This window comes from Leptopilina heterotoma, unplaced genomic scaffold (assembly GCF_015476425.1).
Source record: "Leptopilina heterotoma isolate Lh14 unplaced genomic scaffold, ASM1547642v1 Lhet_99, whole genome shotgun sequence".
NCBI classification, from domain to species: Eukaryota; Metazoa; Arthropoda; class Insecta; order Hymenoptera; family Figitidae; genus Leptopilina; species Leptopilina heterotoma.
Genome location: NW_025111206.1, coordinates 1,724,813 through 1,743,142, shown reverse-complemented (window position 1 = coordinate 1,743,142; position 18,330 = coordinate 1,724,813). Strand labels below are relative to the sequence as shown.

Below are 18,330 nucleotides of genomic sequence, written 5' to 3'. Positions count from 1 at the left end.
AATAACGATTTTTATTAGCAAGATTTACTATTTTCAATGCTAAAAAATTGGAGAAAAATTATTCAAATTTTCCTCCAACGTAGTACAGTTAGCTATTAAAAATTCTTATTTTTCGAGTAAATTTTACTATTTCTCAAAGTAAATTTTTCTAATTTTCAAAAAAAAATTGTCTTTAAAAATAGTAAAAATTATTCTGGAAATAACAATTTTTAATATTAAATTTTATTATTTTTGAAGGAAATTTTACGAAATCCGAAGTAAATTTGACTAATTTCTTACTGCAATTTATTTCAGATATAGTAAAATTTATGAGATTTTAAAACAAAAATAGAGTTGTAATAGAAAGTTTGATTAAAAATTATTTAAAAAAATTACAGTTTACGGAAAAAGATATCAGAAAAAATCTGATTTAGAAAAAGCTGTAATTATGAGAAAAAATGAAAAAAAATCTTTAAACTAAATTGTATACACTACACTGAACGAAATTTATTTGATTCAAATAAACAATTACTTGTCTATTATTATTAAATAAATATTTACTTGTATCAAATAATTTTTATTTGAGCCAATTAAATTGTATTTGCATAAATACTGAAATTTTATTGGTTCCAATATTATTGGTTTCCAATAAAAATAATAATTTGAATTAAATAAAAATTATTTGAACCAAGTAAATATTTATTTGATAATCGATAAGTAATCGGTTATTTGAATCTAATAATTTTTTTTCAGTGAATAATACAATAAAAAAATAAATTTGAAAATTTCCCTTCTTATTAACTGAAAATTAAAATCCCCTTTTTTACTTAATACTTGAAAAACCTCTGTGATCCCTGTAATAATAAACAATAATAGTAATAATAATAAGAAAAATAATAATAGTGAATATAATAATAAAAATAATAATTAATCACCAGGTACAATGCATTGTAAAGATATATTAAAAATTGTAAATCTTATTAAAAAGATTAATCTTAATTAACAAATATCGAACAATGAACGTTAAGTATAAATGGAATATATTAGTAACAATGTGGCATATAGTTAAATACTTTGGTATTGGGTTTTCAGGATTTAATTAAAAATTCATAATCATTCCCTTTATATACAATATATGGTATTAGTAAATATATAATAAATAATAAAACAAATATATTGTTTTCATGATCAGTCAATATTTCTGTTTGTTTCATAGATATTAAATTAAAAAAATAAATTCAAAAGTTGAAATCAATTTTGAAAGAGGACTCCAAATTCTAATGTCTCTAAAAACTAGAGTAGAAAATAAGCGTATAATTTTGCACTCCTTTATCAATAAAAGAAAAAGACTGCTATTTTTTTGTATAATTACATATACAAATAATTATTATCATTTTTTTTTTTTTTTGATAAAGAATAATCAAAATCTATCGAGTATATTGTGGTCCATTTAACCGTGTTTTATTTTTCTTTTTTTTTTATAGATCTGACTTGGGGAAAATGTTCAACTTCTCCGGTCAGAAAAAATGGTGTAGAAATTTATAGTGTTTTTTGTTTTTAAATTATGAAATCCCATCTCTGGATTTTATTAATTATGTTTAATCGTGTGCGAATCCGCGGCTTTGCTTTGCTAGGCTTAGGGCTACTGTATTATTTTTAAGATATCGGTGTACTTATACAAGAATCTTTTCATACGATACGGGCATATTACAAAGACGTCGTTGCCAAATGAAAACGTCACATTCGTTCGATTGCATTCATACTTTGCACGCACACTCGTATAAGTCTCACATTTGCGAGAATCGTGGAAGGATTTATAGGTGCTTCTTTTTTTTTTTAATGACTCGACCGGATTTCACTGCAGGGTTGATATTGGTAATTTTTTATGTTCTTTTCCCCTTTTTGTGAATGATTTTTTCTTCTTCTTGAAATTGGTCCGGTATGGCAGTGTTTATCTTTCTTTCTTTTTTTTTTTTTGGTAAATGGATTATATAAGTTTTCTACGTTGTCATTCCACTGATAACATTATATTCGCATTTTTCTTTTTTTTAAACACCCTAAGATACACGCAAGTCTCGGGCGTCAGAGCGTCGGTGAAAAGAATATCGAAGAAAGAAAATGGCACGTTTTTCATTTTCACAAACGCTCTGTCCGTATTTTCTTTTTTTTTAAATTATTGATATTTACATCGCATTCAAATCGCGTTCAATCAGATTCATTCGTCTCCATAATATATTTATATATCTATATTTATAATATATATATTTATATATATAATTTATATCGTATATTATATATATATGTCAATAGTGTCATTTCGGATATACGTATTTTAGTAAATACGCTTGTCATCGTAATATTTTTTAATATTTTTTTCCGCGATGTTTGCGCAATTATTTCGTATTCAATAATTAACTTCTCGTTTCTCTGTCATAAATCTAATAATTAAAATATTTAGACTCGAAAGCTATGTAAGTACATAATTGGAGGATGGAGATTACGCAGTTGATGAGAAGGAGGGGTGCACAAAAAATTTGCCTTTTTTAGTCCCTTTTAATCGCAAGGATTTTTTTTTCTTTTGGGACAAATAGTTTAAATATCGATTTTTATTGTGAACGATCGATTTCACTGAAATCCTTAGATACTAATCAATAGTTAGTTTCTTTTTTTTATTTTTTTTTCATGAGTGATGAAATTCATATCTAACGATGTATTTTAACTAACGTATTCTAGAATCTACCTGTTGCACTTCCTCTGCCTACTATATTTAACGATATCTATTATTCATAGTTAGCTTTTTTTTTCTTTAATTAATGACTTGGTTTCTGTCTCTTTATCGGTGATTTATACGCGATCAGTGCTTTTAAAAAAAATAACTACATTTCTCTATACACACTTTTCGTTAAAACTTCTTATTTCTCGTTCCATTTCTCTTCTTTGTGTTTTTAAACTCTTCTTATTGTTTCTTCTTTTTTTCCTCGTCCAATTCAATTCTCAATTTCTTGTCACGCGATGCTACTTTTAAGTAAGACAGTGCGATAAAGTATTTGGAAAAGTAGAAACAATTTTGTACTTTGCGATGCGCAGTGAACACAGAATTGCTGGACAAAAAGTAAAATGTACTTTAAAGGAGTGTAATATTCACTCATTTTTTTTGGGGGTCGCATAAATGCATATTTTTTATACAACTTGTCATTAGTCGGCAAGGTGTGATCACAAAATTCTTTTTCTTTTGAATAAACTTAGAGAAAAATGATGGCCTCGTCCTTTCATCGAGGACTGTAATGACTTTAATGCAGTCTTTCTCGATGTAGGACGTGGTTCGTATAAAAGTAGAAAACACGACAATAGCATAAAATTTACTAGTGATGTTTGCGTGAAAGTAAATGCGCGCTACTCTCAAGTGCTACTTTTATTTTTTTAAAAGTGTTTGAAACTCGGATTATTTCACCCGTAATCGCCTTGAAATTTTCATTTTTTTCTGCTTCAGTGATGGTTTTAATCACTATTTTTTTTTGGGGGAAGCGCTCAGCCGTTATCTCGCTGACTGAAAGAATATTTTGAAATGTAATCGTAAACTTTCAGTCCCTTTATTTTCCAAGGGCTTCTTCGTTCGTTGTAGCTTAGCGAGTCGAGACTTTCCTCCTTCGCAACAAAAATTTCTTTTCCGAAAATGAAACTCTGAACGAGTTCAGAACGAATTCGTTCTTTCTTTCAATTTTTTTCTTTTTTTGGAAATCTCTTTCCTACTCTTCCCGCATGGAATGAATCCAGTGTGACTCGTATTTATCAATAAACGAACGATTGATTCTCATCACAATGTCGTTGTTCTTTTCTTTTGTAGTTTACTCGAGACGTGCCTTGTAACTGGTCTTCCAAATTTCAGCAAGCGTCACAGCACTGTGGAACCTATGGAAAATGCAGAGTGGCAATGTGACCCTCTGCACAATTGCCCAAGCAAGATAGCCATAGAAGTCAAGTTGAACTGGATTGAGATTAACTTTATGCGCTTCGAATGAATAAATGACCCACATGGTAACGTTGCACATCAACAGGAAGGTGACAATCTGTCGACCGGGTTTGCTTCTGTCGTGCTCCGGTAAATGAACTCTCCTACGTGAGACGTCGGAAATGAAGAGCATTTGAAGTACCACCTGTGCCACAGCGAGAAGACCAGTTATCATTACAAGGAGATTTGGTTCATGAGTGAATGCAGAGAGTGAGCCAGCTATTACGCTAAATGCTGCGTAAATAAAGAGACCGAACGCTGAAACTCGAAGTAAAATATCATTCAAATCACTCTGCTCCTCGGCTTTAAATTTCAAACTCTGCACGCGAATAAATCCAATGATAATAGCTATAATCGAGAGTGCCATTAAGAGACAATGCGAAGCGTCTGCCAGATAGATTGCCAACAGTCCCATTCCAGGATTACGAATCAGTACAAAGAAGCAGATCAGACAGATCAATGAACCCACTAAGAGTAGCAATCCAAAGAAGAGTCCCTTGCTGGCACCAACGCAATCCACTCGACCATGTCCTAAATATAAATTTTACAAAAATAAGACATTTAAAGGATATATTATCAGCAAGTGAAAAAAAAAATTTACGAAACCTACCCAGATAACAATTTGAAAATTATTTTCTTTTCAAAATTACGAAAAATACGATTCGTACTAGAAATTTACCCGTCTATGTAAAATGGTAATAAATGGGAATAAATTTCAAAGAGTATAATTCTTGTTACTTGGGCAAGGTTTCTGAAAATTAGGGATTTTGAGTAATTTCGACTTCTTTCTGATCTGAAGCCGTTTTTACTGACCATTCCGAACAGTAGGCTTCCCCGTAGTGGTCCGATTGGTTTCTTCACTCTCGTTTACGGACGGAACGATTTCACAATCGCTTGGTGGTTCATCTCCTTCTGGAGGGAAATGGGTAAGAGAGAGGTTGATAATAAGACTGGTCGTGTGAGTAGGGTGCGCGTTATTTAAAAGGATTGATCAATACGGGGGGGCCTACTGTATTTTTAGAGAAAATTATCTCTTTCTTAGCTACAGAAAGATATTCGTTATCATAGAAAGACCCGAAATTTTATTTAATATTATCAAAATATGTCTAGTTATATTAGGATGGTTTTTATTTTGATGAGAAATTTGAAATTTGTTACCACTGCCTTCGGTGAATTTGTTATTATACTGAAAGTAATTTTTGTTCATTACTATGACTAATTTTTATTAGTTTACGACCTAATCTTTTTGCCCCTAATTTTAAAAAATCTTTAAATTAACACGAAAAAAATCCTATTAACAAAATAATTGCAAAACAAATTTTTTATGGTTGTTTTTTACTCTTGGCAATTATTTTCGATTAGAAAAAAGTTTTAGTTGAATTACTGCTCCAAAACATTGTCGTTTTTGCCCCGAATTTTCAAACATTTTCAATTTAATAAAAAAAAATTGCTCTTATCAAAATAATTGCCAAACAAAAATTGCACCAAATTTTTTATGTTCGTTTTTTACTCTAAGCGAATATTTTCGATTGAAAACAAAAGTTTTGCCCGGAATTTTCATAAAACTGCAATTTATTAACAAAAAATTGTTGTTAGCAAAATAATTGCAAACCAAATTTTTTATGGTTGTTTTTTACTCTTGACAATTATTTTCGATTGGAAAAAAAGTTTTAGTTCAATTGCTGTCCTAAAACATTGTCGTTTTTGCCCCGAATTTTTAAAAATCTTCAATTTAATAAAAAAAAAAATTGCTCTTATCAAAATAATTGCAAAATAAAAATTGCATCAAATTTTTTATTATCCTTTTTACTCTCGGCAATTATTCTTGATTGGAAAAGAAGTTTATTTTAGTTGCTATTCCGGAGAATTTTCGTTTCTTGCTTTGAATTTTCAAAAATTTTTAATTTAACACTAAAAAATTCTATTAACAAAATAATTGCAAAATAAAAATTGCAACAAATTTTTTATGTTCGTTTTCTACTCTTGGCGATTAATTTCGATTGGAAACAAAAGTTTTAGCTCATTTCCTGTGTCGCAAAATTGTCATTTTTTGACCCAAATTTTCAAAAATCTATAATTTATTAACAAAAAATTGCTGTTAACAAAATAATTGTAAAACAAAAATTGCATCAAATTTTTTATGATTGTTTTTTACTCTTGGCAATTATTTTCGATTAGAAAAAAATTAGTGTTGTTCCGGAATATTGTCGTTTTTTGCCCTAAATTTACAAAAATCTTCAATTTACTTTAGAAAAAAATTGTAATTATTAAACTAATTGCAAGACAAAATAATTTTTTATTAGTTTGGTAACAAGTTCTTTTTTAAATTTTGATTTTTTGAAAATTGAAGGCGATAAGCGAGGATGTTTTAGGGCAATTAGTCTAACAATTTTTTTTACCCTTCAAAGTGATTGTAAAGTGTAAAAAACATTTGTAAAATATTTGGTCTCGTAATTCAATTTGTCATATGTCTTTCTTTTTGGTTGTGATTTTGTTTTTCTTTTACTTCAATAGAAGATGTGATATAAAATCTGAATAATTTATTACTAATATTATTAATAAATTATTTTTACTCTAATTACTAGAATTCATCATCCGAATAATTTATTTTTAATGTGTAAAAAAATATTCGATTCAAATAAATGATTAATTGACAATTACCACACAGTTTTTCTGAGATTCTTAAAATGAGACAAAAAACGAATAAAAATGTTGCTTCACAACACTTTTAATTCTTTTTTTGCCTCAATCTGATATCCTTAGAATAACTGTGACAAATAAATATTTGCTTGTATTTGATCATTTTTATTTATTGGCAATTAAATGGTATTCTTTTCAAATACAATTTAACATTGTTGATTTAAATAGAAATTATTTGATTCAGGTAAATGGTTTGTCAATAGACAAGTAATCGGTTATTTAAATCAAATATTTTTTTCTCTGGATTAAAAAATTAATTAAATTAAATATTAAAATTTATCAAGAGAAATATTTACTTCTTTTGTATTTGAATGCAATTTAGGTCATATTATTGAAGTGAAAAAAAGATTTTTCGTTTTGAAGTACTTTGCGTACTTCAACATTCATAAATTTCTTTCAGTGTAATTTTGGTTCAAGATAAAAATTGCGTGGAATTATACTGTAAAAAAATTTATTTGATTCAAAATGAAAATAAATTATCAAAATTAATTATTTACTTGAATCAAATAATTTTTATTTGAGTCAATTGAATGGTTCAATTCATATTTGCTTCAAATACTGAAATTATTGGTTCAAGTGCTATTTAATTGATTTAAATAAAAATTATTTTATTCAAGTAAATATTTATTGACAAGTAATCGGTTATTTGAATCAAATACATTTTTTTTCAGTGTATGAACTTGTTATTAAATTCCGGACGGCGAGTAAAAATTTCCATTTCGTAAAATAAAAACTGTTCCAATATAGATCGTTTTCGTTAAAGAATTAACGATAAATGATTTATAAAAAAATACTATAATAAACTGTATTTAGTTTATTATTAGACAAATAAAGACTATCTAGTAGACTGTCTGATAGATTATCTAGTAGACTGTCTGATAGATTATCTAGTAGACTATCTAGTAAACTATCTAGCAGATTATTTAGTTTGCTATCTAGTAGATTATCTTGTAGACTATCTCGCATTAGAATGTAAGCTCTATCTAATTGTGAACTATTTACAAGGGCAGCGATTTGCAATTATTTACAAGATTACATTTATTTATATAGTGAATCGTAACAAACCTGCGTGAGCAAGAGCAACAGCCCTTCGTGAGAGCATTGCTTCCAAGCGACGTTCGAGATCAGCTTCGGCCTGTCGTGGCCAACGTGGATGACGACCGATGTGCTTCCACATAACGTAGATGACAGCGGCGCCAATAAGACTGTACTCAATGATAAACGGATACAAATAGGGCGCAGCATCCTGAACCGTGGTTCCCATAATGCTAACACGTTCGCAAGCATTTTTATTCGAAAAATTGGCAGTTAGTGCCTCGGCATAAATTCCAAAATTCGATCCCCAGTATGTGGTCTCATTACTCGAATTACTGGGAAGACTTGGATTGACATCGTAAGCCTGTGGAATGTTATTCTTATTGATGGACTGCATTGAGTCGAATAATCCAGGGACTAAATGAGAAAGTGTTGTGCTTGATAGAGTGCTTGTGCTTGTTGTCGTGGTTGACGGTGTAGTTTCCCTCCAAGTGTTATTCTTAGCTGGTGTCAAGGTTGTCAGTAATGTTGATAAGGTGGTTGCAGCTGTTGTTGGTTCTCGGGTGGTTGTTGTGGGGAATGGTGTTGTTGATGTTGTTGTGCTGGTAGTGGTTGTCGATGGATTTGCCGTGGACGATGTTCGCCAAGGTGTTGTTGTTGTTGTCGTAGCCGTTGTTACAGCACGCGCCACTGCTCTTGCCGTTGTTCTCGCAACTCGTCCCAATGACGATACAGTTGTTCTCACGGCTCTGATTGCTGTCGGTGGTTTCACGGTCGTTGAATAGGACAATTTTCGCAGTTGAGCCATGTCTCGTGGTTCAATGCCGAGAATTGCGTCGGCATTCCTTATTGTGTGCTCGCTGATGCTGGCTATAATTTCAGAAGATTATAATTCAATAATGGTAGAAGTAGAAAATTAAATAGAAAAAGAAGAAAGAGAAAAGGGAGAAGAAGAAAAATTAAATAGAACAAGTGCAGGGTTGACACAGGTCAGGGAAAAGTCAGGGATTTTTATTAAAGTACTGGAAAAAATTTAATTTTGCAGAAGATACAAATAATTGCAGAAATTAAATTATTTCCAAAAGTAATCAAATTCTTCTCCAAAATTCAATTTCTTCAGAAATTTTAATACAATTCTTTGCAAATTTTCAATTATTTTCTAGAAATTCAAAAATTAAAAAAAATTCTCATCAAAATTTCAATTATCTTTATAAATACTAAAATTCTTCCCCAAAATTCAATTTTATTCAAAAATTTAAAAAAAATTCTCGTCAGAATTTCAATTATCTTTATAAATAACAAAATTCTTCTCCAAAATTCAATTATTTTCAAAAATATTGATAAAATTCTTTGAAAAATTTCAATTATTTTCTAAAAATTAAAAAAAATTCTCTTCAAAATTTCAATTATCTTTATAAATACTAAAATTCTTGTTCAAAATTCAATTATTTTCTAAAAATTAAAAAATTAAAAAAATTTCTTGTCAAAATTTCAATTATCTTTATAAGTAATAAAATTCTTCTCCAAAATTCAATTATTTTCAAAAATTTTATTAAAATTCTTTACAAATTTTCAACTATCTTCTAAAAATTAAAAAATTAAAAAAATTTCTCCTTAAAATTTCAATTATCTTTATAGGTAATAAAATTCTTCTCCAAAATTCAATTATTTTCAAAAATTTTATTAAAATTCTTTACAAATTTTCAATTATTTTCTAAAAATTAAAAAATTAAAAAAAATTCTCGTCAAAATTTCAATTATCTTTATAAGTAATAAAATTCTTCTCCAAAATTCAATTATTTTCAAAAATTTTATTAAAATTCTTTACAAATTTTCAACTATCTTCTAAAAATTAAAAAATTAAAAAAATTTCTCCTTAAAATTTCAATTATCTTTATAGGTAATAAAATTCTTCTCCAAAATTCAATTATTTTCAAAAATTTTATTAAAATTCTTTACAAATTTTCAATTATTTTCTAAAAATTAAAAAAAATTCTCGTCAAAATTTCAATTATCTTTATAAGTAATAAAATTCTTCTCCAAAATTCCATTATTTTCAAAAATTTTATCATAATTTTTTGCAAAATTTCAATTATTTTCTAAAAATTAAAAAATTACAAACATTTTTGTCAAAATTTCAACTATTTTTATAAATTCTAAATTTCTTCTTCAAAATTAAATTTTTTTCAAAAATTTTAATAAAATTCTTTGCAATATTTCAATTATTGTCAAAAAATTAAAAAAAAATTCTCGTCAAAGTTTCAATTATCTTTATAAATAATAAAATTCTTCTCCAAAATTTAATTATTTTCAAAAATTTTAATAAAAATCTTTGCAAAAATTTCAATTATTAATAAATAAATAATAAAAAGTTTTACAGAGATTTAATTATCTTCATGAATAATAAAACATTCTTGATAGAAGTTAAAATTTTAGATAATAATTGAATATTAAAAGAATATTAAAATCATTATTAATATGATTTTTTAAAAATAATTGATAATTGAATTCTTATAAAGAATTTTAATAAAATTTTTAAAAATAATTGAATGCTTGCAACGAATTAAAAAAAAAATTTTTTAAATAATTGAAATCCTGTAAAGAATTTTATTATTTATGAAAACAATTGAATTCCGGCAACGAATTTTATTTCACATTTTCTAAATAATTGAATTCTATTGAGAACTTTTATTAAAATAGTTAATTGTAAATGTAATATTAATTGAATGCTTGCAATGAATTTTATTAAAATTCTTGTAAATAATTAAATTTTTTCTTTAAAAATTTTTATTGAAGATTAAATTTTTATAAAATATGAAAATATCAAACGCTCCGAGTCAAAGACTCGGATTGATCAATATCTTCATGTTCTATATTAATATTCTTATAAGCTGTTGGATTTCAAAAAGGTTTGAATTGAAAATTTTTGAAAATTCCTAATTCCTATGGAAAAATAATAATGATTAAATATTTATTAAAAAAAAATTTATTGATATTTTCGAATAATTTTATAATTTAAGAAATTTGTAAATAAATGTAATAGAGTAGGTTTTTTTAGTATACAGTTATTTTTAGAGTGAATTTGAATATTTTTTAGGGTCAGGAAGAAAGTCAAAATTTTGTCTGTATGTCAGGGAAAAACAAAATTAATTTTTTGTGGTAACCCTGAAGTGTTTTACATACCCAAAAGTCCAATTTCTTTTCTGCCCAAACTCTTGTGATAGACTGTGATATCCTTTAGAGTCTCCAAAACAAGGGTTCGTATCCAAACGCAGACATTTGTCGCAACAACGTGCATGAGTCCAAAACGTGCAATTACTTTAAATCGATGAATATTGAGCTGTTGAGAAAAAAAATTGTTATTCCACCGGAAGAAATTGATATGATTTCAAAAAGAGAGAATGAACATAAAATACCCTGGAATTCATGAAAATGAAGTACATTTGCATGAAGGTGAAAATCATCTGTAGAACGGGATTCACTCCCTTAAGAATTTGATAACATGGCGAAGTTGGTAAAACTTCGAAGAACGTTCCAAATTCCAATCCATTGTAAACCATTGTTCCCAAACCGAATGCTGAAACAAAAATTGAATTTAGATTTTTTCACATCTCTTTTTTTTTATTTTATTGGAGGATTTGAAATATCGATTTCAATTTAAATTTGATATTGAAATTACCAATTGCGCCCATCCTGAGGAAAAAGCTACCGTGACTTTGATCATTCTGTGTGGTTTTACGCTTTCGTGTAACCACCGCAGCTTCCACATCAGGATCCTGAAATAAATGCTCTTGAGTTTTGTTGAAAGTAGAAAATCGAATTTGACATAGAATTTACGTGCTTCTTGGTATTTCTTGAATTTTAAAACAATGGAAATTGAATTCGATCCAAGAAGTAAAATTAGAATCTTATTCATGATTGTTATTATTAATATTTGTATCATTGAAAGCTGATTTCTTGAAATAGTACAGGGAGACGTTTTTTTTTTTTATAAGAAAAGAAAATAAACGTTTTTTTCCCCTCTCGAAAGAATAATAATTGGTGCGGATATTTTGGTTGGAATCGGTGAAAAAATATACAGAGAAATTGAAAATATTTGAATTCCAACTGAGTTTAAAGACCGGGATTATTTATTTTGTTTTCCAAGCAGTATATCTGATTCAAAAGAGTAGTTAATCCCCCAGACGAAACCATAAGTGGTAAACTAAGTTTAATTACGTCATGTCTAGAAATTACTGTTCTTTAGAGATTCGGACTGATTAAAAAAATTAGCTTCAGTGGCAGTACAGTAAATTTAAAAATTTATTTTTTCTTTTTGTTTTTTTATTATTTTTTAGGTCTCTGAAGTTAGCGTCAATGCTGAGGGTGAAAAAGAATTTTTTTCGCGAAAGCAAAAAGAATCAAACAATTGTTTAAAAGTAAATTGTTTTTAAATTAAAAAAAGTGCCTTAAATTTACTTTCTACGTGCATGAAAAAAATGGAAATAAGTCCAAAATCTAAATAATTGTTTTCGACGCTGAGAGTCGACGCTAACTTCAGAAATTATTTTTTATTTGTCAATTTCTATTTAATTATTATTTACTATTAATTACCTTCTTTTTCTTGTCCTTTTGTCCTTTTTGCTCCTTGACCTTTTTGTCTTTCTTTTTCTTATCTTTGTCTTTTGTTTCTTTAGTTGCTTTTGGCGGTCTTGGCGGTGGTGGAGGTGTTTCCACACCCCTGGAGCAGCAAGCACTTTCCTGAAGAAGGAAGCAGAACACGTAGAGCAGAAAGAGGATGCTGACTCCATAAAGGTATGTGAAGAATCCTTCATAATAATACGTTGGTATTCGGTAAGTGACAACATCGCTTATTACGTAGGCAATGCACACAACTACTAAAAGTTTTGCGTATATAAAGCTCATGATGATAAAAAGGGACGTTCTGAAACAGATAAACAAAAAAATACAACGTACAGTTAAAGAAAAAGATCAATTTGATATTTAAAAGTTAAATTGAAAGAACTCTACAATTTACAAAAATTATTTTTCTAAAAACTTCATAGATTGATATTTTATTTATAATTATTTTTGATATTTTATCAATAATACAAAAAATGTATTTTTGATGTTTTATCAAAATAAAAAAATATAATTTTGATAGTTAAAAAGTAGTCAAAAAGATGAAAAAAAATTGTCGAAATAAAATCAGTTGGTATTAATTTAGAACAGATTTTTGGTACTACCTAAATCTTAATTTGTTTTATTTTAATTTTTAATACGTAAAATCAACTTTAATTATTCAAAAAACCTTTGTTCCAATATGATAATTTTTTTTATAGTGGAATAATCGCAGGGATCACAGTTAGTCCTCTCTTCTCTTTTCTTATCGCCTTAAATTATTAAAATCTTCTAAAACATATAATGAAAAATGTTTCTGCAAATTTTAGTTTTTTGAGACTTAAAAATCATTTTTATATTATTTCTCAATTCTCAGAGTATTTATATTTAGAAATTTTTTCATACAAGTTAACAAATTGTAATATTTTCAATATAAATTTTTCTAAAATTCAAAGTATTTTTTACTGATTTTCAATAAAATTTACTTCTATTATAAAATTTTTGTATAAAAATTATTTAAATATATATATTATATATATTTATTATTTAAATTTTCCTCCAACGTAGTACAGTTAGCTAGTAAAAATTCTTATTTTTAGAGTAAATTTTACTATTTTTGAAGTAAATTTTTCTAATTTTTAAAAAAAATTGTCTTTAAAAATAGTAAAAGTTATTTTGGAAATAACAGTTTTTAATATCTATTAAATTTTATTATTTTTCAACTCGGAAATTTTACCAAGTCCGAAGTAAATTTTACTAATTTTCTACTGCAATTTACTTCGGATATAGTTAAATTTAAAGAATTTGTAAATAAAAATATAGTTCTAATAAATAATTCGATTATAAATTTCAAAAAATTACAGACTACAGAAAAAGATGAAAAAAAATATAACAGAAAAAATTTAACAAGAAAATCTGATTTAAAAAAGGTGTAATTAAGAGGAAAAGTAAAAAAATCGTTCAAATAAATTGTAGGTATTTTAATATAATAATAAAATTAATTTGAAAATTCTCCTTTTTTTAAAACTAAATCCTCTTTTTTACCTAATATTTTATTTGTATAAACAATTTATTGTTTATTGGATATTTATTGGGTTTAGTTTTTAAAAAAAGGAGAATTTTCAAATTAATTTTATTATTGTATTTATAATGTATACAATTTATTTGAACGATTTTTTACTTTTTCTCTTAATTACAGATTTTTTAAATCAGATTTTTTTTGTTAAATTTTTTCTGTTTTTTTTTTTTTTTTTTGTAGTCTGAAATTTTTTTTTTAACCTAATATTACTTGAAAAAAACACTGTGATCCCTGTAATAGTCAATATCATTTTCAATTTTTTTAAAAAATCATGGGAAACTTGATAGAATAGAATGCTAGTTTTCCTGGATGATAAAAGAATTTTCTGGTAAATTTTCTTCTCTGTCAGTTTTTCACTTTACTTTCTTTTTATTAAAAATATGAATTTTTCAAGTTTTCGTTTTGGATTAAAAAAATCAAAAGAAAAAAAATAAAAGAGAAAGAGAAGTAAGAGTAGAGAAAATTTTCCAGATCCTTTCACTTAATTTCGGTTAAATTTTCTTTTTTTCTTGACTATTTTGTTTTTATTAAATTCTTACCGTTTTTTCTTGGCAATTGTCACCCTACTATTTCGCCTTCTCGGGAAAGTCCCGGCTTTCTTTTCATTTCCATCAACAAACGGAACAATTTCTACTTCCATTTTGAGTTTAAGTTGTGGTAACTTGTCACAAATTAATATTTATTCGCACACATTTTAAACCTTTTCCTCAAATTACTTCCTCATGGAGGAAGTATTTTTTTTAGTCTATAAAATTATATTATTTTTCTTTTTTTTTTTTTAGTTTAGAGTTTCATTTGAATTTTATTTCAAAAAATATTCACATAATTTAGAAAACTGAATTAACACATTTATTAAAAATCCTACATCACTTAAAAAAATGATAAAATTGATAAAAAAAATGATAAATCGATAACGAAATGGAAATGATAAAAATCAGCTATCCACTAGAATTATTTAACGTTATAATCATTCAAGATGAAGTTTTCTCTTTCGTGCTTTAAAGCAGACTGACGTTTCCGTGTGTTAGGCAGAATTCTATTTTTGAATATTTCTTACTAAAAACTTCCTCCAACTGGAGGAAGTACAGATGGTGTATTATTTAAGAAAAACAGGGTGTGTCCGTGGTTAGAGAAACAAATAAAAGAAATAAATTTGTAAATTAATAAAACACGTGAAATTAAAATTTTCAGTTTTTATATATATTTTTTTTATAGAATTTCTGTAAATACATTTTGTTTAAATTTAAACTTATTTAATATTTTTCTTTTTATTGAAAATTCAACAGCTTTATATATATAAAATTCAGATGAACTTTTGATATTTAATTTTATGATTGACCTTAATAATGTTTATAAAAGTATTTATCTTTGTAACTATTTTTATGAGAAATACTTAAATTTCACTATTGAGATTTTTTTATGAAAAGTAAATTTAGTTAAAGGTTGATTTATTTATTTAAATTACTTAATTTAATGAATTATTTCGTCTTTTTTACTTTGATTATTGTCTCATATTTAATATTATATTATTAATATTTTATTATTATTATTATTATTATTATTATTATTATTATTATTATTATTATTATCTATTATTTTTTTATTGTTATATACATTTTTTTCTGTCGATGCGATGTTTTAATAATTTAAAATTTTTTCGGTTTATTAAGAAGATGAGTTATAAAATTCATTACTGCTGAGAAGTTGTCGACTATATTTAAATATAAAATTTATATTTGAGTCATAAAATAAGCAATTTGTACTGAATTTAATTAATATTTCTCGTTGGTTATTCACGTATGGTATTAATTGAGTATATTTAATATTTAATTAGTGTTCAGGATATAAAATAAACTATTTGTCAATTTCTACCGAATTTTATTAATATTTCTCGTTAGTTATTCACGTAATTAATTGTCTGTATTTTGCAGTGTAGATGACTGATATGGTGATTTTATATTAAAGATCGTCTTTCAAATATCGACTTTGGAGATGCAATACCGCATGATGCATCTTTGTCAACAGGAGCTTAAAACCCTTTTGTTCTTGGTGGCATTTTAGGGGTTGAAGCGCAGACTTTATTGTGTCTCACACGAGCTTGTACACTCGACTCAAACATTTTTTTCTCCTACTCTCTTTCTCTCTCTCTGTTTCTCTGATAAAAAATTGCTCCTCCTATGGATAAATATTGTGAAGCTTCAGCACATTTTTCTTTCGTGGGAAAAAATAAAATTTTTCCCATTTTTTCCCTTCACTCAATTTACGAATTCATGGTAACAATAGAATTTGATTAACTTTTTTCCCCCGAATGTTTATCTCTGTTTCTCTCTCTCTCTCTCTCTCCTTTTTTTATGCGATTACATTATTCCAGACAGATTATTTTTTGTTCGTCCTTTATATATGAAATATTTTTTCGAACTCACAAATACTATAATTGGTTTCGTGTCTTCTTTTATATTGTGGTAAATTAATATTGTTGAGAAGAGTGGACTTTATTTTTTTTTCTCTCGATAAGAAGCGTTATTTGAAGATTGAGAATTTATTTGCGTTGTGCGTTTTATTCTTACACGGTGAAAATATAATATTCTTGAAATAATAATTCTTATTTTAGAATTATTTCTTTGGAATTATTTCTTATTTTAGAATTATTTGTTAAGAATTGTTTCCTATTTTAAAATAATTTTTTATTTTGAGAATTTATTGTATTTTAAATTAAGTGAAGAGACTATTCTGTGTAAGAAGATTCATTTATTGTAATCAAATTTTCCTGTGGATATTTTTTCCTATTCTTCTATTGAGAACGTGAAAATGTTCTTAAATAACTCGTTTCTTTGATCATTAAACGTTTTTACTCAATGGAAAATAGAGTTCTATTTCTATGGAAACTTAGATATTTTCCTAAAGTTTTTTTTCATTGCGACGAAATTTTCAGTTTCAAACAGAAAACTTAAAAATTACGATGATTAGTTAAATAAATAAATGAATTGTCAGTATTTTATAAATAAAATTAAAACATTAAAAAATACATATTTTTAACTGAAAGGAAAATTTACAATTTCTGATTTTGTCAACAGACAAAAATTTATTTGATTAAAATATAAATAATTTACTAGAATTTGTTATTTAAATCAATTAAATGGTATTTGAACGAATAATTTTAGTATTTGAAGCAAATCTGAATTGAACCATTCAATTGACTCAAATAAACTTCTTTCAGTGAATAAAGAAAAATTAATTTAATTATATTAAATCCTATTGAATTTTTTTTTTGATAGTATTTAATATTTTTAATGAATATTAAATATATTTAAATCAATTAAATACTATTTGCTACAAACAGAGAATTTATTGGTTCGAATTCATTTGAAATTGTAAAAATTATTTATTTCAAGAAAATATTTGTTAATAGTCAAGTAATCAAATATTTGATAAAAATAACATTTTTTTATGTGGATAAAATCTAATAAATCAATGAAATCAAATTTAATAAAATTAGATAATTTTCTAATTAATTACTAATAAACTTTTAAAAAAATGGTTTTAGATAATGGTTTCTAATGATGTGATCGTGATTAATAAGTCATTGATTAAAGCGAGTCTTGAAGATGAAAGAATCCGGAGTGAAATCTCGGAAAGTGTCCTAGTCAGCTTTATTCGTTCTCGGGCAGGAAAGCATCACAAGTAGAAAGAGTAGTGCATAGCACAGACTCCGAGCGGTCCAGGCTGACTGGTCGATATCTCGAAGTACCTACTTTCAGCTCCTGCTTCACTCCCTCCTTTTTATCTATATATATTTCATATAGTGGTTGAATACTCGACTCTCTATTCCTCTCTATTTTTTCCTCATCATTGTCTTTCTTTCTCTCTCTCTCTTTCTCTTCTATTGTATTATTTGCATTTTTGTCCTGCGGGAATAAACGTTCTTTTCAATTTCTTCTCTATCTCGATAACACACTATCTTCTGGATCGTTGAATTTTTTTTAGTGTCACAATCGATTTTCATATTGAGGCTTTAGTTTTTTTTATATTTATTTTCTATTTTTTCAAATTCACTCGAAGGATTAGTTCTGTTTTAATTGAATTAATAATCGTTTGTCCCGATTTATTCTTTTTTTCGTAAAATGGATGATAACCATTTGCCTTTTGATTTTTTCGAATTTATTTGATCGATTTATTCTTTTATTTTAGTATTTTATTTATTTATTGTTTTATTTATTTACTATTTGACTTTTTTATATTTTTGGAAAATTTTTAATTTATTTGATTGATTAATTCTTTTTTAATTGAAATGATAACTTTTTTCTGTTTAGTTTTTTTACATTTATTTGGTCGATTAATTCTTTTTTGATTAAATTACAATATCAGATTCGAAAAAAATATAAATGATTATAAAATTATGTAAAAAATGATTCAAAATTAATTTTATTTG

General features: G+C 26.3%; 1 protein-coding gene across 10 annotated transcripts in view; it reads right to left on the bottom strand.

The window, feature by feature from the left end:
- Nucleotides 1-1,503: 1,503 nt before the first annotated feature.
- The window catches only part of LOC122512433 (proton channel OtopLc), a 61,284-nt gene continuing 44,457 nt past the window's right edge, over nucleotides 1,504-18,330 (bottom strand). For 7 of the 10 annotated variants that reach the window (XM_043628243.1, XM_043628244.1, XM_043628245.1 and 4 more), the window contains 7 exons: nucleotides 12,317-12,647; nucleotides 11,403-11,499; nucleotides 11,140-11,300; nucleotides 10,907-11,063; nucleotides 7,754-8,593; nucleotides 4,802-4,900; nucleotides 1,504-4,519 (listed from right to left, as the gene is read on the bottom strand). In XM_043628243.1, the coding sequence (XP_043484178.1) occupies nucleotides 3,825-4,519; nucleotides 4,802-4,900; nucleotides 7,754-8,593; nucleotides 10,907-11,063; nucleotides 11,140-11,300; nucleotides 11,403-11,499; nucleotides 12,317-12,647 (2,380 nt within the window). In that variant the 3' untranslated portion in view covers nucleotides 1,504-3,824. Of the gene's footprint in view, nucleotides 4,520-4,801; nucleotides 4,901-7,753; nucleotides 8,594-10,906; nucleotides 11,064-11,139; nucleotides 11,301-11,402; nucleotides 11,500-12,316; nucleotides 12,648-14,440; nucleotides 14,665-18,330 lie in introns of those variants that run through there. The other 3 variants (XM_043628242.1, XM_043628250.1, XM_043628249.1) reach the window with 2 other exon arrangements.